At 41.0% G+C, this 23,309-nt stretch overlaps 1 protein-coding gene and 1 pseudogene across 1 annotated transcript; one reads left to right on the top strand and one right to left on the bottom strand.

Moving 5' to 3' along the window:
• The window catches only part of LOC102484233 (ATP synthase subunit f, mitochondrial-like), a 24,619-nt pseudogene extending 2,223 nt beyond the window's left edge, over positions 1-22,396 (bottom strand).
• On the top strand, positions 16,533-16,949 carry LOC102493304 (40S ribosomal protein S24). The gene has a single exon (XM_006157712.2). It carries the CDS (start codon positions 16,557-16,559, stop codon positions 16,947-16,949), a length of 393 nt encoding a protein of 130 aa, XP_006157774.1. The 5' UTR covers positions 16,533-16,556.
• Positions 22,397-23,309: the final 913 nt, after the last annotated feature.

Raw genomic sequence — 23,309 nt, forward strand, 5'->3', positions numbered from 1 at the left:
GTTCGAGATCAGGACCTAGTAGCCTGAAAAACTTGCCAGGTATGTGTACATGAGTGACCAAAATTCCAAGAGGTTGGAGGAATGGAGGAGAAGGGATTGCAACAAGACCACACCTCACTGGGGGATGCTTTCTCCCTCTCTCTCTCTCTCTCTCTCTATCTCTATCTCTGTCTCTGTCTGGGGAACGCTCACACCATCTGGCAATTTTTTTAAATGCTGATGATCCAGCAAGTGTTGAAAGTTATAAATTATATCACAAGTTGAAGGAATAGTACATACGCTTCTACTCTATCTCAGAGAGAGGAGACAAGTCACAGAAATGCTAATATTTGGCTCAAGGTCACACAAAATGCTAGGGTAGCATCTGGGATCCTTGGGAACACCAGGGCATGCAGAAAATGCCAGGACTCTTGAAGTTGGCACATGGTCCTTAAAATGCTCTGTACCATCCCGCCCTGCAGCAGCCACACCAAATCCCTCATTCATAGTTCTGTGAACACTGCAAGAATTCTCCTCCCATTTGTTAGGATTTCAAAGATGCTCTAATCCCTCAAACATTTATTAATATGGATTTTCTTTGATGGAAAGTCACACACATCTCCAGAAGTAAGCTCCTCCTTCGGTCTCCCATTTTATTTCAGAACAAGGAAGTCTATTAGACTAACTACAAGTTCACTTAGAGCTTTAAGGACATGGTTCACAGCTCCTATAGGATAGGGTGAGGATTGCTTAAGGTAATAAACTTTTGATGAAACAAAATTCTTCTCTTCAGAACCCATTTTCATTCATTATCTATGACTCTTTTTAAAAAAAATTTTTTTTCTTCTTTTTGGAGAGGTTTTTTTGCTATAGGGTATGTGCGCTCTCCAGACAGACAGAGAGAGACAGAGAGACAGAAAGCAAGAAATCACCCCCCAGGGGGGATGGCCACGCTGCAATCCCTTCTCCTCCATTCTCCTCTTGGGATCTTGGACACGCACGCACACGCGCCCAGCGTGAGTTTAAGCCATCGGGTCCGGGACACGAACCGCGGTCGACTACGTAGGAGTCCAGTGACATAGCCATTACGGTAACTGCTGGTCCCTTTTTAAAAAGTTTTTAATAGTTTGTTTCTTCCATGAATGCAAAAGAGACAGAGAGAGAGAGCAGCTCCAATGGGGTCTCAATACTGCGATCCACCCCCAGCCTCAACCAGCTCCAAATCATGGGCAGATATGTACTCAGGAAGTTCTTCAGATGCAAACCTAGAACCCTCCCCTGTGGGTTAGCCTTGCAAAGCATCACATTTTATCACTGTGTCACCCGCTAGTTCCCCTTTTTCCACTCTTTATTGTTTTAAATTCCTAAACGGCCCTTCCTTATTCCTAGTCCTTTGGCCATGACACTTGCCTGTCCTTCCTCCTCTTCCCAGTATACAATCTTGTCTACCTTGGAAACAACGAACAGACGCGTCCTGATCCCCTAGATGCCACCCATACCCATGGGCTTACTCACAAAATGTCATGTGGAAAAGGGTAAAAGTCAAGGTTACCGCCCGGCTCTCCACTTCTTAGCCCTATGGCCGCGGGCAAATTGGAACATGATTTACTGAGCTGTTCTGTCTCTGATGTGTACTTTAGGATATTTGAAATATTTTGTTGCAAGGAGCATCTCTTTATTATGTCTATACAACGACATTTTTTTAAAGAATTATTTTTTTATTTAACTTTAAAAAATTTATTCATCCATTTTAATTTGACCAGAGGGGGATAGAGAGAGAGAGAAAGAAAACAAGCCTCTGGGTCTGGGACTGAAACCACAGTCAGCCATGTAGGAGTCTGGTGCCCTTCACCACCATGCCACCTGCCGACCCCACTTATGTAAATATTTCTTCACAAGGAGTTCCTAGCAGAATTGCTTGGTCAAGACTATATGCATTTGAGGGACCAGCACATGGCATAATAGTTCCCTTGCTAGACTTCCACATAGTTGACAGAGAGAGGTTCGAGTGCCAGACCTTGCGATTTAAAACTCATGCTGGGCATGTGTGTGTATGTGGCAAAAATTCCAAGAGGAGAGAGAATGGGGGAGACGGGATTGCAGCATTGCCATCACCCCTGGGAGGTGATTTCTCGCTTTCTATTTCTCTCATGACCACACGTGTCCTACAGGAAAAATCTCTCTTAAAAAAAAAAAAAAGAATATATTCATTTGAGATTTTGATTGGAGCCTGCCAGCCAGAGTGTCCATCAAAGGCATTAACAGACAAGACAAAGTAGAGATACACTTGCTTCAGATGGTAGCTGTGAATACTTATCCTAATGATGAGAGGCCACGCTTCCATGGGCCTTTGGATTTGGAACTAAGATCCGAAGTCATGCCCTTTAATTCTTCACCCTTTCTAGTTGATATATAAGAGGTTTTTTTGGGTTTTTTCTTTTTTGAGGGGGAAGGAGGTGCTCTTGGGTATTTTTCTTTCTTTTTTTAATTTTTTTTTTTTGGATTTTTGTCATAGGGCATGTGCATCTGCCAGAGAGACAGAGAGAAAGGGAAAATGAGAAATCACCCTGTAGGGGGCTGGCCACTCCACAATCCCTTCTCCTCCACTATCCTCTCAGGATTTGGGTAGGAACGCACACATGCCCTGCATATTTTTCAAGCCAGCAGGTCCAGAGCTCCAACTGTGAAGTCAGTTATGTGGGACCAGCCCCTTAGCCACCATACTACCCACTGGCCCTGCTTGTCTTTTTTAAATGCCAGAAGGGGTGTGTGTGTGTGTGTGTGCGCACGCATGCTCACGCGTGTATGCACACAAGAGAGAGAAATCACCCGCAAAGAGGTCTGGTCACACTGCAATCCTTTTTAACTCCAGTGGTCATCCTGTCAGGATTCTGTTTTTCAAGCTGCCAGGGCCGAGGCACAAACTCTGGTCAGCCGTGGGGGATCAAACTTCCTCTGCTCAGTGCTTAACAACTGTACTATGAAACTGGTCCCATATGCTAGAGGTTTATTTATTTATTTATTTATTTATGTATTTATTGGAGAGGTTTTCGCTATAGGGCACGTGCACTCGCCAGACAGAGAGAGACATAGAGACAGAAAGCGAGAAATCAGCCTCCAGGGAGGATGGCCACACCGCAATCCCTTCTCTTCCGTTCTCCTCTCGGGATCTTGGGCACGCACGCACACGCGCCTGGCGTGAGTTTTAAGCCACCAGGTCCGGGATGCAAACCGCAGTCGACTACGTGGGAGTCCCATGACATAGCCATTACGCTAACTGCTGGTTCCCATGCTAGAGTTTTTAAAATCTAGCCTGACACTGAACCTTTTAGGATCATCACAGGAAATGCAAACTCAAAGGCAATAATTTCAATTTTTTGGCAATCTCTGCTTCAAAAGGCTAAATTTCATCTCTAAGTTCTAGTATTATCTTTTGGTACCATGTCGTTGCATTCTTTTGATCAGAATAATTTCATCTAGCTGGACTGCTTTTTTCAGTACTTTTCTCTAGACTCCCTCTCTTCATGTTTCCCATTTTTTAAGTGTATTTGCTTAGTTTTTCCATGAGTAAGAGAGCGAGCATCCTGACAGTCTGGAGGCTATGATTCACCCTGACCTGCCGGGTATTTATTGGAGAGGTTTTCGCTATAGGGCACGTGCACTCGCCAGACAGAGAGAGACATAGAGACAGAAAGCGAGAAATCAGCCTCCAGGGAGGATGGCCACACCGCAATCCCTTCTCTTCCGTTCTCCTCTCGGGATCTTGGGCACGCACGCACACGCGCCTGGCGTGAGTTTTAAGCCACCAGGTCCGGGATGCAAACCGCAGTCGACTACGTGGGAGTCCCATGACATAGCCATTACGCTAACTGCTGGTTCCCATGCTAGAGTTTTTAAAATCTAGCCTGACACTGAACCTTTTAGGATCATCACAGGAAATGCAAACTCAAAGGCAATAATTTCAATTTTTTGGCAATCTCTGCTTCAAAAGGCTAAATTTCATCTCTAAGTTCTAGTATTATCTTTTGGTACCATGTCGTTGCATTCTTTTGATCAGAATAATTTCATCTAGCTGGACTGCTTTTTTCAGTACTTTTCTCTAGACTCCCTCTCTTCATGTTTCCCATTTTTTAAGTGTATTTGCTTAGTTTTTCCATGAGTAAGAGAGCGAGCATCCTGACAGTCTGGAGGCTATGATTCACCCTGACCTGCCGGCCCCAGATCGTGGGCACGCACATGCTCAGCACGCTCAGAGAGGTCTCCAGACTTGAACTGGGAAAATTTCCAAGTGGGATTGCCTCACAGAGCATCGTGTTTTACTGTTGTGTCACTGGCTAGTCCTCTATTTTTACACTTTTTAATTCTTATTTCATATTGCACAGACAAGGCAGTCTCCCTATAAAATTTCAAGCATTAAAATCATCCTTTGTGCAGGTTGGTGGTATAGTGGTTAAAGCAACTGGATTCCATATGACCAACTGCACAGTTCAAGTCCCAGACCTGGTGCCCTGAAAAACATGCTAGGCAGGGCTAGCAGGTGGCGTGGAGGTTAAGGGTGCTGGACTCCCACATGATCAACCATGGTTTGAGTCATGGACCTGGCAGCTTGCTTTCTCACTTTTCCTCTTTCGCTCTGTCTCTCTGTGGTCAAATTTAAATAAATAAAAATTATTTTCTTTTTTTGGAGAGGTCTTTGAATATAGGGCACATGCACTCATCAGAATGACAGAGAGAGACAAAGAGACAGAAAGTGAGAAATCAACTTCCAGAGGGGATGGCCACACCACAATCCCTTCTCCTCCATTCTCCTCTTGGGATCTTGGGCATGCACACACATGCACTCAGCATGAGTTTAAGCCACTGGGTCCGGGACTCAAAGCACAGTCAACTACATGGGAGTCCAATGACAGCCATTTTGCCAACTGTTGGTCCTGAATAAAATAATTATTTTAATAAAAAAGAAAAGAAAAACATGCTGGGCATGTGTGTGTGTGTGTGTGTGTGTGTGTGTGTGTGTATTTATGTGTGTGTGACCAAAATCCTGAAAGAATAAGTGGAGGGAAAGGAATTGTGGCCTGACCATCCCCCATGGGGTGCTTTCTTACTTTCCTTCTCTTTATCTCTTTGTCTCTCTGTGGCAAGTGCATACACCTTCTGGCAAATAAAAAACAAATAAACAAACAAACAAACAAAAAACCAGAAAGTCCACAATTTTGCTGCATTCTGTATTGGTATATCTATAGTTATATCTCAAATACTATTTTTTAATCCATTATGTATTATCTAACTACTCTACACTGACTTTATTCAGGTTATTCAAATAAATCTTCAAGTATAAGTGGCAAGGCAATGACATATAAGGAATAAAAAAAAAGAGTAACTGCCTGAACAATTTTCTCTGTGACAACTGTGGGAATATTTTGATAACTGCTGGCAGCAGGACACTGCATGTGATGCAGGGAGGAAAACTTGGCATTCAAACTAGCAGATGGTTTGGCGACAGTTTCTTAAATTTTTGCCATGCTTGTGAATGCCAGTAAGAACTTCTCAGGCTGCAGAATTGCGACACGTGACATGTTTGAGAATGTTTTACAATAATTACACGTTATTACAAATAATAATGTATTATTCAAAATGTAAGATCATAGGAACTCTTTAGATAACTGTCACTACCAAAACAAAAGCTCTCCTGAAGTTTATGTACATAACTCAAGCATTTGGGATGCTACTCTGCCACAGAATCAGTAAGCAAAGTGCCCACGTAAGATTGTATGTACCTTGGTCCTCCTGGGAGGTTTCTAGCAGACTATGAAATCTTCCACTGGACAAAACAGTCCCCATTTCGTCCTAAATTGATAGCTGGATGCCTACACTTAAAAAGGTTTCCAATAAAAATGTAACATCACACCTTAATGAGCTAGAATAAGAAGACCAATCCAAACCCAAAGCTAGAGAAGGCAGAAAGGGACACAGATTTCAGCAGTAGTCAGTGAAACAGAGACTAGAAAAACAACACAAAACGTCCATGAAACCAAAGCTGATTCTGTTTGAAAGATAAACAAAATGTGCAAAACTTTAGCTAGACTGACAAAGAAGAGAAAGTAAAACTTTCTAAAATCACAAATGAAAGAGGGCACATTACTATCAACCTTAATAAAAAGAAAGGATTATGAGGCAAACTATGAACAACTGTATGCAGCAAATTGGGTAACAGATGAAATAAGCAAAATCTGAGAAAGACACAAGCTACCAAAACAATCTCAAGAAACAATAGAGAATGTAGATATGCCTATAACAGGTAAAGAAATAAAATCAGTAATTTTTAAACTTCTCACAAATAAACGACCAGGTCCCTATGGCTTTACTGGTAAACTTTACCAAACACTTAAAGAATTCATACCAATTCTTTGAGAGTTGTTTTTGTTTTGTTTTGTTTTTGTTTTTTGAGAGATTTTTGCTATAGGGCGCGTGCACTCACCAGTGAGACAGAGACAGAGAGAGAGAGACAGAAAGCAAGAAATCACCCCTCCACTCCCCACTGGGAGGGGACGATCACACTGTAATCCCTTCTCCTCCATTCTCCTCTTGGGATTTTTGACACACATGCACACGCACCTGGCATGAGTTTTAAGCCACTGGGTCTGGGACTCGAACCACTGTCAACTACATGGGAGTCCAACAATATAACCATTATGCCATCTGCTGGCCTCGGAATTCATACCAATTCTTCACAAATGCCTCCAAAACAAAGAAGAGGAGAGAACATTTTCAAGTCATTTTATGAATGAATTACCCTAATACTAGAATGAGACAAAGATGTCAGAGAAAAAAAAAAAAAAAAGCAAGCTACAGACCAACATCCCTTAAGAATATAGATGCAGGGGGGGTGCGGCAGGTGGCATGGTGGTTAAGGGCGCTGAAGTCCCACATGTCTGACCGTGGTTTGAATCTTGGACTTGGTGGCTTCCTTTCTCACTGTTCCCTATCCTGCCTCTGTCCTTCTCTGGTCAAATTAAAAAATAAATAAATAAAGTTAAACAAAAAATATGATTCTTGAAAAAAAAAGGGGGGGCAGTTCTGTGGCCTAGTGGTAAAGGGTGCTGGATACGACATGGGTTTTTTTTTTTTTTTTTGGAAAGGTTTTCGCTATAGGGCACGTGCGCTCGCCAGACAGACAGAGAGAGACAGAGAAATAGAAAGCGAGAAATCACCCCCCCGGGGGGATGGTCACGCCGCCATCCCTTCTCCTCCATTCTCCTCTCGGGATCTTGGGCACGCACGCACACGCACCCGGCGTGAGTTTTAAGCCACCGGGTCCAGGGCGCAAACCGCAGTCAACTACGTGGGAGTTCAGCGACATAGACATTAGGCCAACTGCTGGTTCCCTGACATGGTTGATTGTAGTTCGGGTTCTGATGTAATGGCTTAAAAACGCCCCAAGTATGTGTGCCTGTGTCCCCAGTATCCCCACAGGGTGAAGAAATAGAGGAGAAGGGATTGCGGCATAACCATGGCCCATTGGGAGGTGCTTTCTCACCCTTCTTTTTTCTTTCACCGTCTCTCTCTGGCGAGCACACGTGGCCTCTGGCAATTAAAATAACAAGAAGAATATATATACATAAGTCTCTCAACAAAATACTAGGAAACTAACTCTAATAACATAAAAGGATTATATTCCATAACCAAATGGAATTTATTTCAGGAATAAAAGGATGGTTTAACATATGAATGTCATCATTGTAATACATTATATTATAGAAAAAAGGACAAAAGCTGTATAATCATCTCCATAGAGACATAGAAGGCACTTGACAAAATCAAATGCCGTCTGATGATTTAAAACACTCAACAGACTACGAATGCATTGAAAATTCCTCAACCTGGTAAATAGCACACATGAAAAATCCATAGCTAACACCATACTCAATTGTCAAAGACTGAATATTTCCCCTAAAATCAGAAATAAGTAATAAAAGGATGTCCACTCTTCCACTCTTTCTGCTTCTATTTCACATTTTACTAGAGGTTATAAACAGAAAAAGTAGGCAAGAAAAAGATTAAAAGCATTTAGATGAGGAGTTAGCAGGTGGTGTGGTGATTAAGGTGCTAGACTATCACATGGCTGATGCAGTTCAAGTCCCAGACCCACTGGCTTGAGAATCATGCTGGGCACATGTGCATGTGTGCCCAAAATCCCAAGAGCAGAATGGAGGAGAAAGAATTGAAGTATGGCCATCCCCCCTAGGGGATGATTCCTCACTTTGTCTTTCTTTGTCTCTCTCTCTCTGTTTTTTTCTGTTGAGCACACATGTTCTTTGCTAAACATCTATAAAAAGAAAAAAGAAATCATCTAGATTGAAAAGGAAAAGTCAGAGTATCTCTATTTGTGGCTATCATGATCTTATAAATAGAAAATTCTAAGGAATAAGGGTCCTGCAGGTGGCGTGGTAGTTAAGGGCACTGGACTCCAACATGGTTGACCACAGTTTGAGTCCCAGACGTGGTGGCTTGCTTTCTCACTTTCTCTCTCTCTTTCACTCTGTCTCTCTGGTCAAATTTAAATGAGTAAATAAAGGTAAATAAAATAATTCTTTTTTTTTTTAGAGGATTTTTCTATAGGGCACATGTGCTTGCCAAAGACAGACAGAGAGACAGAAAGCAAGAAATCATCCCCCAGTGGGGATGGCCACACTACAATTCCTTCTCCTCCATTCTCCTCTCGAGATCTTGGGCATACATGCGCATGTGGCTGGCATGAGTTTAAGCCATTGGGTTCAGGACTTAAAGCACAGTCGACTACTTGGGAGTCCAGCGATATCGCCATTGTGCCAACTGCTGGTCCCAATAAAATAATTCTTTTAAAAACATTCTAAGGAATCCACTAAAAGGTAGAGAAACAAATAAAATAGTACAGCAAGGTTGAAGACTACAAAATCAATATATAAAAATCAATTTCATTTCTAAAGACTAGCAATGGAAATTCTGAGAATAAAATTTTAGAAACAATTCCATTTACAATAGCATCAAAAAGATTACTTAGCTATAAATTTACAAATAGACATGTAAGTTTTATATGAGAGGTCTTCAAGATGTCCATGAAAAGTGTATATTCCAAAAAAAACTTACATAATTTTTTAAAGTGTACTAAAATAAACTCACACTTTATTACTTTTTTCCATGAAATTTTTGAAGTCCCCACATTGAAAACCATGAAACATTGTTGAAAGACCTTAAAGACTTAGTAAATGCAAAGACATGCCATGTTCATGGATCAGAAGACAATTGTTAAGATGGTAATACTCCCCACATTAACTCACAGATAAATGAAGTTCCTGTTACATTCCCACTTGGGGCCAGCCCCATGACCTAGTGATTTAGGGAGTGAACTGGATCCCTCACGGCTGACCATGTTGTTACAATCCTGGCCCTGACAGCTTTAAAAATACACAGGGCACACATATGTGCATGCCCAAATTTGTCACAGGATGGCGAAATGAAAGAGGAGGAATTGTAGCCCCTTTGGGAGTGTTTTTTTTCTCTCCCTCCCTCTTTCTGTGTCTCAATCTGTTTCTCCTTGGTGAGTGCACGTACTTCCTGGCGGTTTTGTTTTTAAACCCACTAGCTTTTGAAAAAAAATCATCAAACTATAAAGATTTTGTATAGAACTAAGGGATCCAGAATAGGCAAAACAATCTGGGTAAAAAAAATCTCACTTTCTGATTTCAAAATTACTCCAAAGCTATGGAAGTCAAGAGAGTATGATGCTCACATAAGAATAAACGTATGAAATGAAAGAATAAATTAATATTTCAGAAATAAACTCTTACATTTATGGCTAATCAATTTTTGACCAATGTGCCAAGGTACAATGGGGAAAGAATCACTTTTCAACAACTGGTTCTGGGACAATGGGACATTTACATGCAAAGAATAAAGTTATTTGCTAAAATATAGTTCACATGCCAGAGAGCATACAGAAAAGATATACTACTACCTCACAATAAATACAATAAGCAACTCTGAATGTTTATAAAACTGCACATAAGAGCAACACTCGAGAATTCTTAGAGGAAAATAGAAGCACATTTTTTGGATCTTAGTTTGGGCAACAATTTCTTAAATAAGGCACCAAAAGCACAAGTAACAAAAGAAAAAATAGATACATCAGACTACAAGAAAATAAAAAATACTGTGCTACAAATGATATCATCAGGAAAGTGAAAAGATATTCCACAGAATGGGGAAAATATTTGTAAATCATTTATCTTATAAGTAACCGATATCTAGAATACATTAAAAAAAAAAAAAAAACGCAGCTGAGTAACAAAAAAACCAACTCACCCAGTTTTCCATGACCTTTTTAAAGATTCCATATATGTGTACACATGTACAAGTATTCATAATAAAATAAGGAATTATTCATAACAATTGCAGTTCTCATTTCTGTAACTGGTCACATGACCATAGCCACAACCTGATAAAGGGCCTACATGAAAATCCCACAGCTAACATCGTTTGGAATAAAACATACAAGTGAGGAATGTGTTGCCTTCGAAGTTCAAAACAGCCCAAGAAGCATTGCACCTCTTCCTTGATTGTAAGAGATACCAGATGTATCAATTATCTGCCTTAGAGGTGTTGTCCAGTGCCCACATCACTGGACCCTAGAAATTTCACTGAGGTAGGAAGTCCTTGAATTTTGTCATATTTCTTTCCCATGATCAGACACGCAGATGTCTTAAGATTCAATTAAGAATAGGTGAAATTTCACTAGGTGAAATCAGCATAATGTGATTGATAATTAATGGACCAGTGCACTATCTTGTGGAAGGGAAAGATAATCAAGATACCTGTGAACCGAACGGTGACATAGGGTTGTAGAGCTGGATGTCCTCTGAAGTAGGATGGTGAAAATGTATTGCGAGCCTTGTCAGCTGAGAGTGAACTGTTTCTGGTGGTCTTTACTAAATGAGACTTTTTAATTCTCATTTAATAAATTAAAAGCTTTTTCTCCTACGGGATAAAATAGCACTTACTGAGGTCAACAGCTCCCTGTCAGGCACCTAGCAAAGTGTTAATTTGCTTAAAGGATGACACCACCTCTAGTACAACAACTGCAGTTGGAGTCCCCACCTGGTTAAGCTTGTGATAATCCACTGTCATTCCCCAAGATCCATCTGTCTCCTACACAGAATTCAATGGGGATGTGAGAATCCCCACCCCGGCATCCTTTGAGTTTTTGATGATGGTACTAATCTTCACAATCCCTCCAGGAATGCAGTACTGCTTTTGGTTTATATTTCCTAAGTAGGGGCAGCTCTAGTGGTTTCCACTTAGCCTTTTCTGGTATAATTGCCCTTACTCCACAGATCAGAGAACCAATGGATAGATTCTGCCAGTTGCTGAGTATGTCCATTCCAATTATGCCTTCCAGAACTGTAGAAACAACCACAAGGTGGGTTAGGGGCTCACTGGGTCCACTGTGAGACAGACCTGAGCTAAATCTCCACTGATCACATGATCTCTGTAAGCCTCTTCTCTGACTGGTGGGCCACAGAAGAAATAGCATTGATTCACAGCCAGTACAACGAGTCCATGAGTCCTAGAAATCTGGGAACCCTTTTATTCAAGCATTATGTGAACTGGATCTAGTTTGGAAGTTGATGGATCAACCAGAGTGACTGTTCCTATGATTCAAGTTAGACTTTTGTTTACTTGACCTAAAACTTTGCTGCTTGTACAGGTCAAGTAAGAATTTAGTAGGCTTTCTACCTATTTCATGTTTAAGAACATCATGACTGATTAGCCAATGCCAGAGGTATGTGTGAGTCAGACTGCTCTGATTGCTGCTTGCCTCTGGTGTCCATCATGGTAACTGTGCCCATCTTGCCTCTGGTGGTTGAATGCTGCCACTTGGACCCTGCTAGCCCTGGATCCAATTATTCTCATTGCATTTAGGTTTTCCAATTCAGGGACTGCAGTTTCTACTGTAATATGTAGCATATGAAAGAGCAATCAGAATTCTTCAAGGACTCTGGGGGCTCCCCTCTCAAACTATTTCTCATAGTTGTAATGAAAGGTGACTCTTCGGTACTCTCCTAGGGTGGGTGACTAGGTTTGAAATGACAGACCCACTTTAACGTTCCAATCTCCCTAAGCCTTTCAGTCCTTTATTCTACATTAAATGAGGCAAGTCTGGCCTCGCCAGTTTGCTGATTGTGGGCCACCTTCTGCTCCATGCTTCAGTCAAGCAACCTAGTAAGCTATTGGAGCCCAACCTCACTCCCCACGCTGCCGCATTAAATGCAGGATCTCCGGCCGGTGTGTCCGTGTCAGCAGATGCAGCCTGATGCAATTTTATGCTCCTTCTAGCATTATCTCACATCCTCAGTACCCATTCTCATGCATGCTCTCCAGATTTCTGTCTGAATAAATTAGAAAACTTAAATAGTGCTTTTGCAGTGTAGCGTATTCCTCATGAGTCAGGCTTCATATCTCACCTTAGGGGCCTGCTGGGATTGAGTCTCATTATAGGTGTAAAAAAAAAAAAAAAAAGAAGAAGAAGAGTGGTGATCGTGGGTCCTGAAAAGAATCTGCTTTGTCCTGGGTGGCTCGGGAGAGGCCATTACGTTTCCTCAGGAACTGCAGAGTTAATCCATTCAAAAAAGAATATAAAAAAAAGACATCTAAAGGGGAATGAATTTATAAACATCAAAAAAAAAGAAAATATTTGTAATTTCAGTTTTCAGCTTTAATTTATTTACCATCTGATTGGTTTTCGTTCAATTCAGGTAAATTTTCCTGTTGGTATAAATCACCTTTGATAGTCCTGCTACATTTATTTGTATCCCTTTCCTTTGCACTCTCTAATATTTAGATGCTTGAGAAGCTAAAAAATTCAATGCAGCATCCTCTCACATGAGCAAAAATTTCCATCATGTTTATCAACGAGAATTTGAGAATCTCTTATTGATAGGTGTGATAGATATCAGCTGTCCCACATGTTGGTGACTGAGTACTTAATTTACAAACAGGCAGGCTGGCTGATTTTTCTTGCCCCACTTTTATGAGATTTTATAACCATTTAGAACAGCAGTTCACAAGCTTCTTTTCATTATTTCCTCCCCCCTTTATGTCTAAGTAGTCTTCATTTTCCTAATTGTCCCATGACATTCTTTTTTTCCTTTTTTTAAGAGAGACTTCTGCTATAGGGTATGTGTGTTTACCAGAGAGACAGAGAGAAGGAGAGAGACAGAAAATGAGAAATAACCCACTGGGGGGATGGCCATGCTGCAGCCCCTTCTCTGCCATTCTCCTCTTGGGATTTTGGGTACACATGCACACATGCCCGCTATGAGTTCCAGGCCAAGTCTGGCACTCAAACCTCTGTTGGCCAAGTGGGAGTCCAGCAATGTAACCATTGTGCCATCTGCTGGTCCTGGCCCCTATGACATTCTAATACCATTGATATACTATATATCTGGTTATGTACTGGATATGTCTGTATCCAGTACATACATAGTTTATTCATGTATATGGTACATATTACATATATGTAATTGTATAATAATATATATTATATATATCAGTACATATAATACTTATTTTATAATATAGCATATTATACGTAATAGGCACTGGAGATATACACACACATATATATCTGTGCTCTTGGGTAAAAAAGAGTGTTTTTCAGTCTTGAAAAAGTAATTTTCAATATTATGCCATACTATGGGAAAGGATTATCTCACTGAGATGGCATAGCGTGGGGTAAGTATCCAGATTTTATGCATTAACAAAATGTAGGGCAGAGCCCTCATGAATGAGACCGTGCCCTTGTAGAGGAGGCCCCAGAGCGCTGCCTCACCCCTGCCATGTGAGGACACAGTGAGAAAGGATCCTCTGGATCATGACATGGGCCCTCACTGGACACTGCTGATGCGGGCAGCACCTAGACCTTAGGCTTTCCCAGCTTCAGAACTGTGAGAAATAAATGCCTCGTCATTTGTAAGCCACCTAACTTGTGGGGTTTTGTTATAGCACCCCAACGGGAGTGGGGCACCTCAGTTAACAATTTGCCACATTTGCTTGCTTCTTTATTTTCTGAAGTATTTTCATATAAATTACAGTAGTATGCTGTTTCACCCCTAATTTTCAGAGTGTGTCTTTTAAAAAATAATAATGATTTATATGGAAGATGAGTTTTCGTAACTAAAACGAAAGCGATTTCTAGTACCGAAAAGATTCCATTATCATTCCCATCACTTTTTCTCCTATTAAAGGAAGTGAAGGAAAAAACAACCCAAAATCTTCAACTTGTTGGAATTAGCACAAGTACCAGCTGAAATTTTTTTTTTCCTGTTGTTTCCAGAGGCAATTTAACAGCAGAAAGCAAAGTTCTCTCTAATCTTAAACTCCCGATAAAGAATGTGGTCAAGTTAGCCCAAATTCCTCCTTACTGAAAAATGCTGTGGAAAGATTTGGCTAAATACCAGCAGTTTTCTCTTGATTAAGAATCACAGTCACTATGTGGTGGTTTTTGGATGCAGAAAGAAGGAAAGGAAGCGTAGAACAGAGAAAAAAGGTAAGTGGATGATCAGAAGAAGGGAGGAGAGAGAAGAAATGAAATAGCTTTATAAACCCCAACTCTTATGCCACAATTAAGGCATCTTTCTTCTATTTTCCAATAACACTTTTTATTCTAACCTTTAAACAGTACATGAGAAAGGAAACTGTGTGTGTGCACAGTTATGTGTGCACATGCACGCATATGTGCACATGCACATGTGTGATTTCAGTGCTGGGGACAGCAGGGAGGAAAAAGACCTGCAATGGTTGAGTACACATCACTTATTTAATTGCCAACTTTCTAGCAGTAATATACAGTAGTCTCCCAACTCCATCCATGGGGAATGCATTCCAAGACTCCCAGTGGATACCTACAATGACAGATAGTACCAAACTCTATATATGACATAATTTAAAAAAAAATTAATTTCCTATGACACAGAACTCACTAGGGAGAGACAGACGAGAAGAAGGAGAGGGCAAAAGCAACCCCCGGAAGGGCATGGTCATGCCACAATCCTTTCCCCTGCATTTTTCTACCCTGTCAAGATTTTGGATGCATATGTACCTGGCCAGTTTTTCCAGCTACCACGACCGGTATTCAAACCATGGTCAGCCATGTGAGATCTGGCTCCTTTAACCACTAGGCTATGAGGCTCTCCTATATGGTATTTTTTTTTTTAATCTGATAAATGACCCAGCCATTAAGTGAATGATCAGGTAGACAGCATCCACGACGTGAATACGTTAGACAAACGGCTCATTCAGGTCCAGGATGAAGCGGGACAGTGCAAGGTTTCCTCACACACTCAGAAGGGTACCTAATTTAAACATTATGAAATGTTTACTTCTGAAACTTTTCATTTAATACTTTCAGACTGCAGTTAAGTGTAGGTCATTGAAACCACAGAGAGCAAAACCACCAGTAAGATGGGCTACTGAAAAAGGGTTTTGTCATCTAAAGAATTGCTTATTCTTTGTTCTGAATTCGAAGATGGAAACGTAAGAGCAGTCTGGTTTTATCATTTAAAATGCCTTTCCCATTACACATCTCGGTCCCATTTTTTTATAGTTTGAAGAACCTAAGTTCCAAAGGTGTTAGATGATGTGCCTAAGACAGTGTCTGGGGAGGAAAATTACATAAGGAATGGCCAATATATCTTCTTCTTTGATTTTCAGAATTCCAGGATGTTTAATCCCTGTCCTAGGAAGAAATGACAAGGATGGCCATTTCCACCTCTGGCTCTAGCCTGCATCCTGCTTCTTAAACGTCATCCACTGCAAGGGGCATTTCAAAGTCTCCACTGCTCTCTCCATTGTGTGTACTGGCTGCAAGCCAGCAGACGAGCATTTGAACTCTGTCTCCTGGATGAGTCCTAGCACTTCAAGGAACTGACAGCCTAGCCTTCCTTATAGGAATGCTACACTTGCAGGAAAAACAATGTTTTGAAAACTGTCCTATTCTTAGGAGCACTCACATCTATAAAGCAAGCCTTGAAATTCAGCAAAACAATGAGAGGTTTATAAGGCTACGACATGAGAAAATATCCCCTTTCTTGATTTCTCCAGAGAAACAAATTTCAGCTTGAGAATTGGACAGAACGCTGTCACTTAACAGTGTACCGGTTGTGGAACTCCATATTAAACTCTGCTGCTCTTCTAGTCAGCTGCTTTTCATCAGGGGCTAAAAGAGCATTCTGGAAAAACTAAAAGCATCCACCTGATTTAAAGGGGACAGATCCAAGAACACAGCGGAATTCCTAAATCTTGTGGGAGCGAAAGGGCATCATTCTGTTTCCTATGCACGACGTCCAATTTTTACTGTAGCAAGGAAGATCAAATGTATCCATGTTCTCTGAGCCCTTTCTGAAGTCTCTGAAGATGGAAGAATATAATTGAGCAAAGTTATTTCAGGTATAAAATTCTAGCAGTATTGGGAATTTGATTATACAAAAAAAAAAAGGTTTATACTCTCTTCCTCCCTGGCTGCTTGAGGATATACCGCCATCATGAATGACCCAGTAACTATCCAAACCAGGAAATTCAGGACCAGCCGACTACTTCAGAGGAAACAAGTGATCGTTGATGTCCTTCACCCCGGGAAGGCAACAGCACCCAAGACAGAAATTCGGGAAAAACTAGCAAAGATGTACAAGACCACACCAGATGTCATCTTTGTGTTTGGGTTCAGAACCCATTTTGGTGGTGGCAAGACAACTGGCTTTGGCATGATTTTTGGTTCTTTGGATTATGTGAAGAAAAATGAACCCAAACACAGACTTCCAGGACATGGCCTTTATGAGAAGAAAAAGACGTCAAGAAAACAGCGAAAGGAACACAAGAACAGAATGAAGAAAGTCAGGGGGGCTGCAAATGTTGGTGCTGGCAAAAAGTCGGAGTAAAGTTTCTGCAATGACTATCAGCAGTCATTGTGCGGATTCTTCATGAGAGGCTTAATAAACTAAAAACATTTTCTGGGGGACCAGCAGTTGGTGAAATGGCTATGTCACTGGACTCCGATGTAGTCGACCGCAGTTCGAGTCCTGGACCTGGTGGCTTAAACTCACACTGGGTGCGTGTGTGTGCATGCACAAGATCCCAAGAGGAGAATGGAGGAGAAAGGATTGCAGCATGGCTATTCCCCCTGGGGAATGATTTCTTGGTTTCTTTCTCTCTGTCTGTCTCTCTCTTCCCAACTGGCATACTTGCCCTATGGCAAAAAACTAAAAAAAAAAAAAGAAAGAAAAATTTTCATATAAAAAAAGGCTTATAAAAATACATTAGAGAAAAATATGTTTAAGATACATAGTAAACACCAAATAAATCATAAGTAGCCAGTTTTTCCTACACATATTCTTATTTATCTCCCTTAAGTTGGAATATATACCAACTTTAAAAAAAAAAAGCGTTAAGGGTGACAACCAATGAAAAAGAACTCTAGTGATGCAGTCTTTTTTTCCTGTACATTAAGTCAAATGAACAAAATACAAATACTTTTTTTAAGAGAGATTTTGCTATAAGGCACGTGCACTTGCCAGAGAGACAGAGAGAGACAGAAACAGAAAGCAAGAAATCACCCTTCAGGGGGGATGGCCACACTGCAATCTCTTCTCCTCCATTCTCCTCTCGGGATTTTGGGCATGTATGCACACTCACCCATGAGTTTTAAGCCGCCAGGTCCGGGACTCCATCTGCAGTCGACTACGTGCGAATTCAGCGACATATCCATTACGCCATCTGCTGGTCCCACAAAGAATATTTTTGAAGTTTTTTTTAATTAACACAATGGCAGAAATAAGCTTTTGGCAAATAGGTAGGGTAATAGAATCCACTGCTAAAAACTAAAGTATTACTCTTGCCAATTTGGCTATATGAATCAAAGTCTTTAAAAATGACCTAATTTTTTTAAACTCACCAATTATCCTGAGGAATAATCAGACGAAGTTCAAATATATAAGGATGTGCATTACAGCTAAGATTTTAAAAATCAAAACAACCTAAAAGTAAACAAAATATGAGTCTACAAGCTGACCTCAATTGCAGTTCAGCAATGCACAGAGGAAGCCAGACACCACATGACCAACCAGGGTTTGAGTTCCAACCTTGATGACTTGAAAAACATTTCAGGCCTGCACACATGTCTAGGATCCCCAGAGGATGATAAGTGGAGGAAAAAGGATTGTGGCATGACCAGGCCCTGTTGAGGAGGTTCTCTCTCTCTCTCTTTCTGCCTCCTGCACATGCTCCCTGGCATATACATCATTAAATAAGTTATTATATCCCTATAGTAGACACAACAGTACCGTCAGGCCTGATGTTGGCAGTACATGGATTGACTTGGAAAAATGATTATGAGAGTAGAGGAACATGGCAGAGTTGTACAGCAAAATCTTTCGATATAGACAGACCTGAAATTGTGTCCTTGTTCTGCGATTGGCCATCTGAGTCACAAGGGTAATTTCTTAGACTTCACTCCAACTCACAGTCCCTGCACATGTAGAATCAAAGAGACAATAAAAACAGAGCCCTTAGCAATGAGATGGATGTAAAAAGACATCAAAATTTAAAAGTACCATTGAGGCCAGCTCTGTAGGGCAAAGATAATGCATTGCTCAAGAGAGAGTGGAACCCACATGGTGATGACAGTTTGAATCCCCGGCCAGTCCACCCGAAAATATATTTGGCACATGCAACAGTGTCTAAGATCGATGGGCGAGAGGACTGGAGAAGTGGGTCATGCCATGACCAGACCCTTAGAGAGTGTTTATCTCTTTCTCTTCCTCATCCTCACATGGAGACATATATGCTCTATCATGAATAAAGAGAAAAGGTACCAATGTCTTTTTTTAAATGTCTTTTTTAAAAAAGACATTGTTAGGCTAAAAAAACTTACATTCACACTCTCATTAAAGATATAACGATTTGGGAACCAGCAGTTAGCGTAATGACTATGTCGCTGGACTCCCACGTAGTCAACCGCGGTTCACGTCCCGGATCCAGTGGCTTAAAACTCACGCTGGGCGCGTGTGCGTGCGTGCCCAAGATCCTGAGAGGAGAATGGAGAAGGGATTGAGGCGTGACCATCCCCCCTGGGGGATGATTTCTCACTTTCTGTCTCTCTGTCTGTCTCTGTCTGTCTGGCGAGCACACGCGCCCTGTAGCGAAAACCTCTCCAAAAAAAAAAAAAAAAATATAAGGATTTGGTTGGGGAGGGAGTTGAAAATTTTCTTTCTGTTTCTCAAGTTTGGGTTGTTATGATTCCATGCCTATAGACTGATATTTGTTTGACCCTGACAAATGTTTATTGAATATTTGTTTCTTCCCCCACAAACTGTATTTTAAAAAATAATATTTATGATACTACCAAATTCCCTATGAAATTGCTAATTATCATTCAGTAAAGAAATCAACTATGGAGTTGATTAATACATAAGTTTCTTCAAAAAATGAAAGCAGTAATAACTGTTTACCGATTTCCAGTAATCTCTACTTAATTGGCAGGCAGAACTAATTTGGTGGTGTAAGGAATTTAGGAGCAGAGACAGCTAAAGAAAGAATTTTGTTTGTAGTAATTAAAACTAAGTGAAGCTGGGTTTTGTTTTATTTTTCTTGGAAATAATTTTCATGCACTGTATAATTAAAATGCACCTTAAAAAGGTGCCATTTTGAGAGAATAACATCAGCTATGTGCTGGAGACATGGTGGGCTTCTCTGAACAGGTTTACTTGGCTAGAAGGGAGGGTGGGTGTAGTACAAGCATGAATGTCCTATGGGTACAATAGAAGGAAATATTAAAATCAGACTCATTCCAGAAAATGATCTCGGGAGATAATGGTAAGGGAGAAGGGGGTTAGGTAATGGGGAATCCTTTAGTTAAAGACCTTGAACTCTACTTATAAACATTTAAAATGTACATGAGAGACACTGGGAATTTATGTGGTTCTGGAAATGAAACACTATTTTTTTTTTCTTTTTTTCTCTAAATTGCAGAGTGTGGGCAATTTCCAGCACCTTCTCCACACTCATGGGGAAAAATAACCCACCCAATACAGAAATACCAAATCTGAGATGTTGTGAGAAGTCACTCAATTTAAACCAGCCCTTTCCTTCAGTGCTTGTTTTAGGACATGTGCCTCAACACCTCCTCAATGCACTTTGAATTCAGAATTAGAGTGCGCAGAAAGAATAAAAAATGCTAAGAGGCCCTAAAACACCAAGTCCTCATTCAGTTTACTTGACCAAACTGTTCTATAGTGTCAGTAAAGTGATTATGACATGTTTGAGGGAAGGGGTATGTGATCATGGAGAACAGAACAAAATTTAGAGAGATTCCCCATTCCTCCCTCCAACGTGCCCCAGGCTCACCATGCAGGGATTCTTACAAGCAGAACCTACTCCAACCACTCATTAATGAAGGACTATTAACTGTTGCTATTCCCCTCACCATTCTTTTTCAGATTTTTTTTTAACCATTTTATTATTTGGTTTTAGCTGAAAAAGATTCTTTCCTTTGACCAGTAGTTGAGTCAGCCTCCTTTGAGTCCTCTGACCAGGTCCAATCTTAGATATCCTACTCTCTTACTCAGATGGTCAAAGCTCCCATATTTACAAAACCCAGGAGCTAATGCTCAATCTCTTTTAGTATTTGACACTATAAAACCTCTGTCTTTGTTTCTGATCCTCTCCTAGTTCCTCTCACACTTTTTTTTAAATTAAATTTTTTTTTTTTTATGCTAGGGAGTACATGCACGAGAGAGAGAGGGAGAGAGAGAGAGCACCCTGGACAGGGTCTCATCACGCCACAATCTCCCTTTCTGAGCTTCCACCTTCTCGGGTTCTTGGGCAATAGCATGTGTCAGATGTACTTCCATTCCAACCCAGGGATCCAAACCCGTGGTTAGCCATGTGGCTTTCAGCACTGAAGTCCAGTGTGCTTCAGGTCAGGCAACTCTCATACTTATTTTATTGCCTTTTTTTTCTTTTTTTTTTAGAATCAAGAGTCTTGCTACATTGCCCAGGCTGGCCTCCAACTCATGACTCTCCTAAGCAGCTGGCACTACAGGCACGACCACCACACCCAGCTCACTGCTCTTTCCTGTGTGTTTTTTTTTTTTTTTCAGGTTTTCTTCCTACTTCTTATTGCAGTTGATTCCTTAGTCTTATCCAGAGATAAACATTTACTTTTTCCCTGATTGATCTCATTCATCCTTACGGCTTTTCCTGTCTTTTGGAAATGTGTTTTCCAACACCGAGTCATGGATTAGTCGCAACTGAATCAACCTGTGTGTTTGTCAGTAAAACAGCTTCCCAGGTCCTGTTGAGACGGCAACTTCGGGGCCTCAGGATTTTAACCTAACTTTAAGGAGACAATCATATTTAGGATGTCCAAGAGATTCTGAGGAGCAGAGAGTATCAGGGATCCTTGTTGTAGGAGATGCCGATGACATTTACATTTATTTCCTCAGTGCATCCTGAGGGTTTTCTAGGCTCCAGCCCAGCCGTTTTAACACATTGCTGTCTATCTCAGCGAGGTCTTCAATCGGCTCAGCCCGAACCTGCTGGAACTATGTATGTTCCCCGTGCTTCTTATTCAGGTAATGAAATATTTATAACCACCACATACAGCCACCCGGGCTAGAAAACTCAGTGACCTATAAATTCTCTCTTCCTTCTCCCCTACATCTAATTGCTAACATAAACCTCCTGGCCAGGTCTGTGAAATGTCATTTCCCTGGTTTTTCACATATCCCACTGTGACCGTTGACTTCACAACTCCATCTCCTTCTCAGACTATTACAATGGTTTTAAGACTTGTCAACTTTCTATTTTTCTCTTCCCTCTAATCCTTCGTCTATTTTCCCATATGAATCATTGTTCTAAGGGAGCACTCGTCCTGTGGAAATTTCTGTGATGAAAGAAATGCTGTCCATCTGCATAGAAGGTAGCCTCATCCCCATGTTAAACCCACTGAGACCTGTACATTGAATAATTTAAACGTATATAGTCACACGGTCTAGATTCTACCATTTTAAACAGCATAGTTCTAAATAGGGATTTTTCTTGTCCTACCATAGTACTTTGAAAAGATTCTTACTTATAGAAGTCTCAAGTTGGTAGTCTAATTCATAATCCCATCTCTTCATTTTCCATCTCCATCTCAATCCCACATGAATTTTAGTGCTGTAGGTCCTTGCTGTTCCTAAGTAAGCCACAATTTTAAAATCTCCCAGCTTTCGATCTTGCTCTTCACTCTGTCTTCAATGTCCTTCCTTTATTTCGTTCCTTTGAAAATTTGACACATGGTGGCCAGCAGATGGTGGGACAGGTGAGGCTCTTGACTCCCACATGGCCAACGAAGGTTCAAGTCTCAGACCCAACAGCTTGAAAATCATTCCGAGCGCATGTGTGTGCATGCCCAAAATCCCAGGAGGGAATGGAATAGAAGAGATTGTGCTCCCCCTGGGGGAGGGGATGATTTCTCACTTTTCCTTTTACTTTCTCTCTCTAGCACGTGCACACACCCTATGGTACAAACCTAAAAAAAGAAAAAAGAAAGAAAAAGAGTTAGACCCCTCATTCAAGGCCTACTAAAGAAAGCCCTGTCCCCACCTCCAACAGAGGGAATTTCCCCTTATCCTTGACCTTGGACATGCTCTTTAGCATCTCTCAGGCAAGGTTTCTCATCCGTACAGTGGGAATGATAACATTTCTTCCCTTACAGAATGGTAGGGGATAAAATATTGCATTACTCAAACCCTACCACTGAGAAAGTGTGCAATGAAAACAGCTGTTACTAGTTTCTGTCCTCCCGTAACACTTATCATATGGTATTAGAGATCTTTCCAAACAGGGCTCTCGTTCTCTCCTCAAGACTGAGCCTATTAACAGCAGAGACTCAGTCTTATTCATCATTGTCCCTGGCATCAGCACATTGCAGCCATTTGACAAAAGCCTTGTCTGAATGGCAGATAAATTACTGCGTGAGTCAATTAATCACATAGGATGTCACAGAATTTAAAAGGGGGGAATAATCTCTTTTCTGAGTATATCTTTAGAGAGGCATAAAAGTGGACATAGTTTTAGCAAGGAGGAGGCAGAGGCCACCAGAAAGTTTGCTTTTAAAACCCTCAATCTTTCTTGCTACTGCCCAGAAAATCTAGCAGAAGTCTGTGTTAAATGTGTGTGCCCTGCCTGGCGGGTGATGTGGCAGTTAGGGCCCTGGACTCCCACATGGCCCACTAAGGGTCGTGTCCCCTGCCTGG

The sequence above is a fragment of the Tupaia chinensis genome, unplaced genomic scaffold (assembly GCF_000334495.1).
Source record: "Tupaia chinensis unplaced genomic scaffold, TupChi_1.0 Scaffold000557_1, whole genome shotgun sequence".
Taxonomy (NCBI): Eukaryota; Metazoa; Chordata; class Mammalia; order Scandentia; family Tupaiidae; genus Tupaia; species Tupaia belangeri.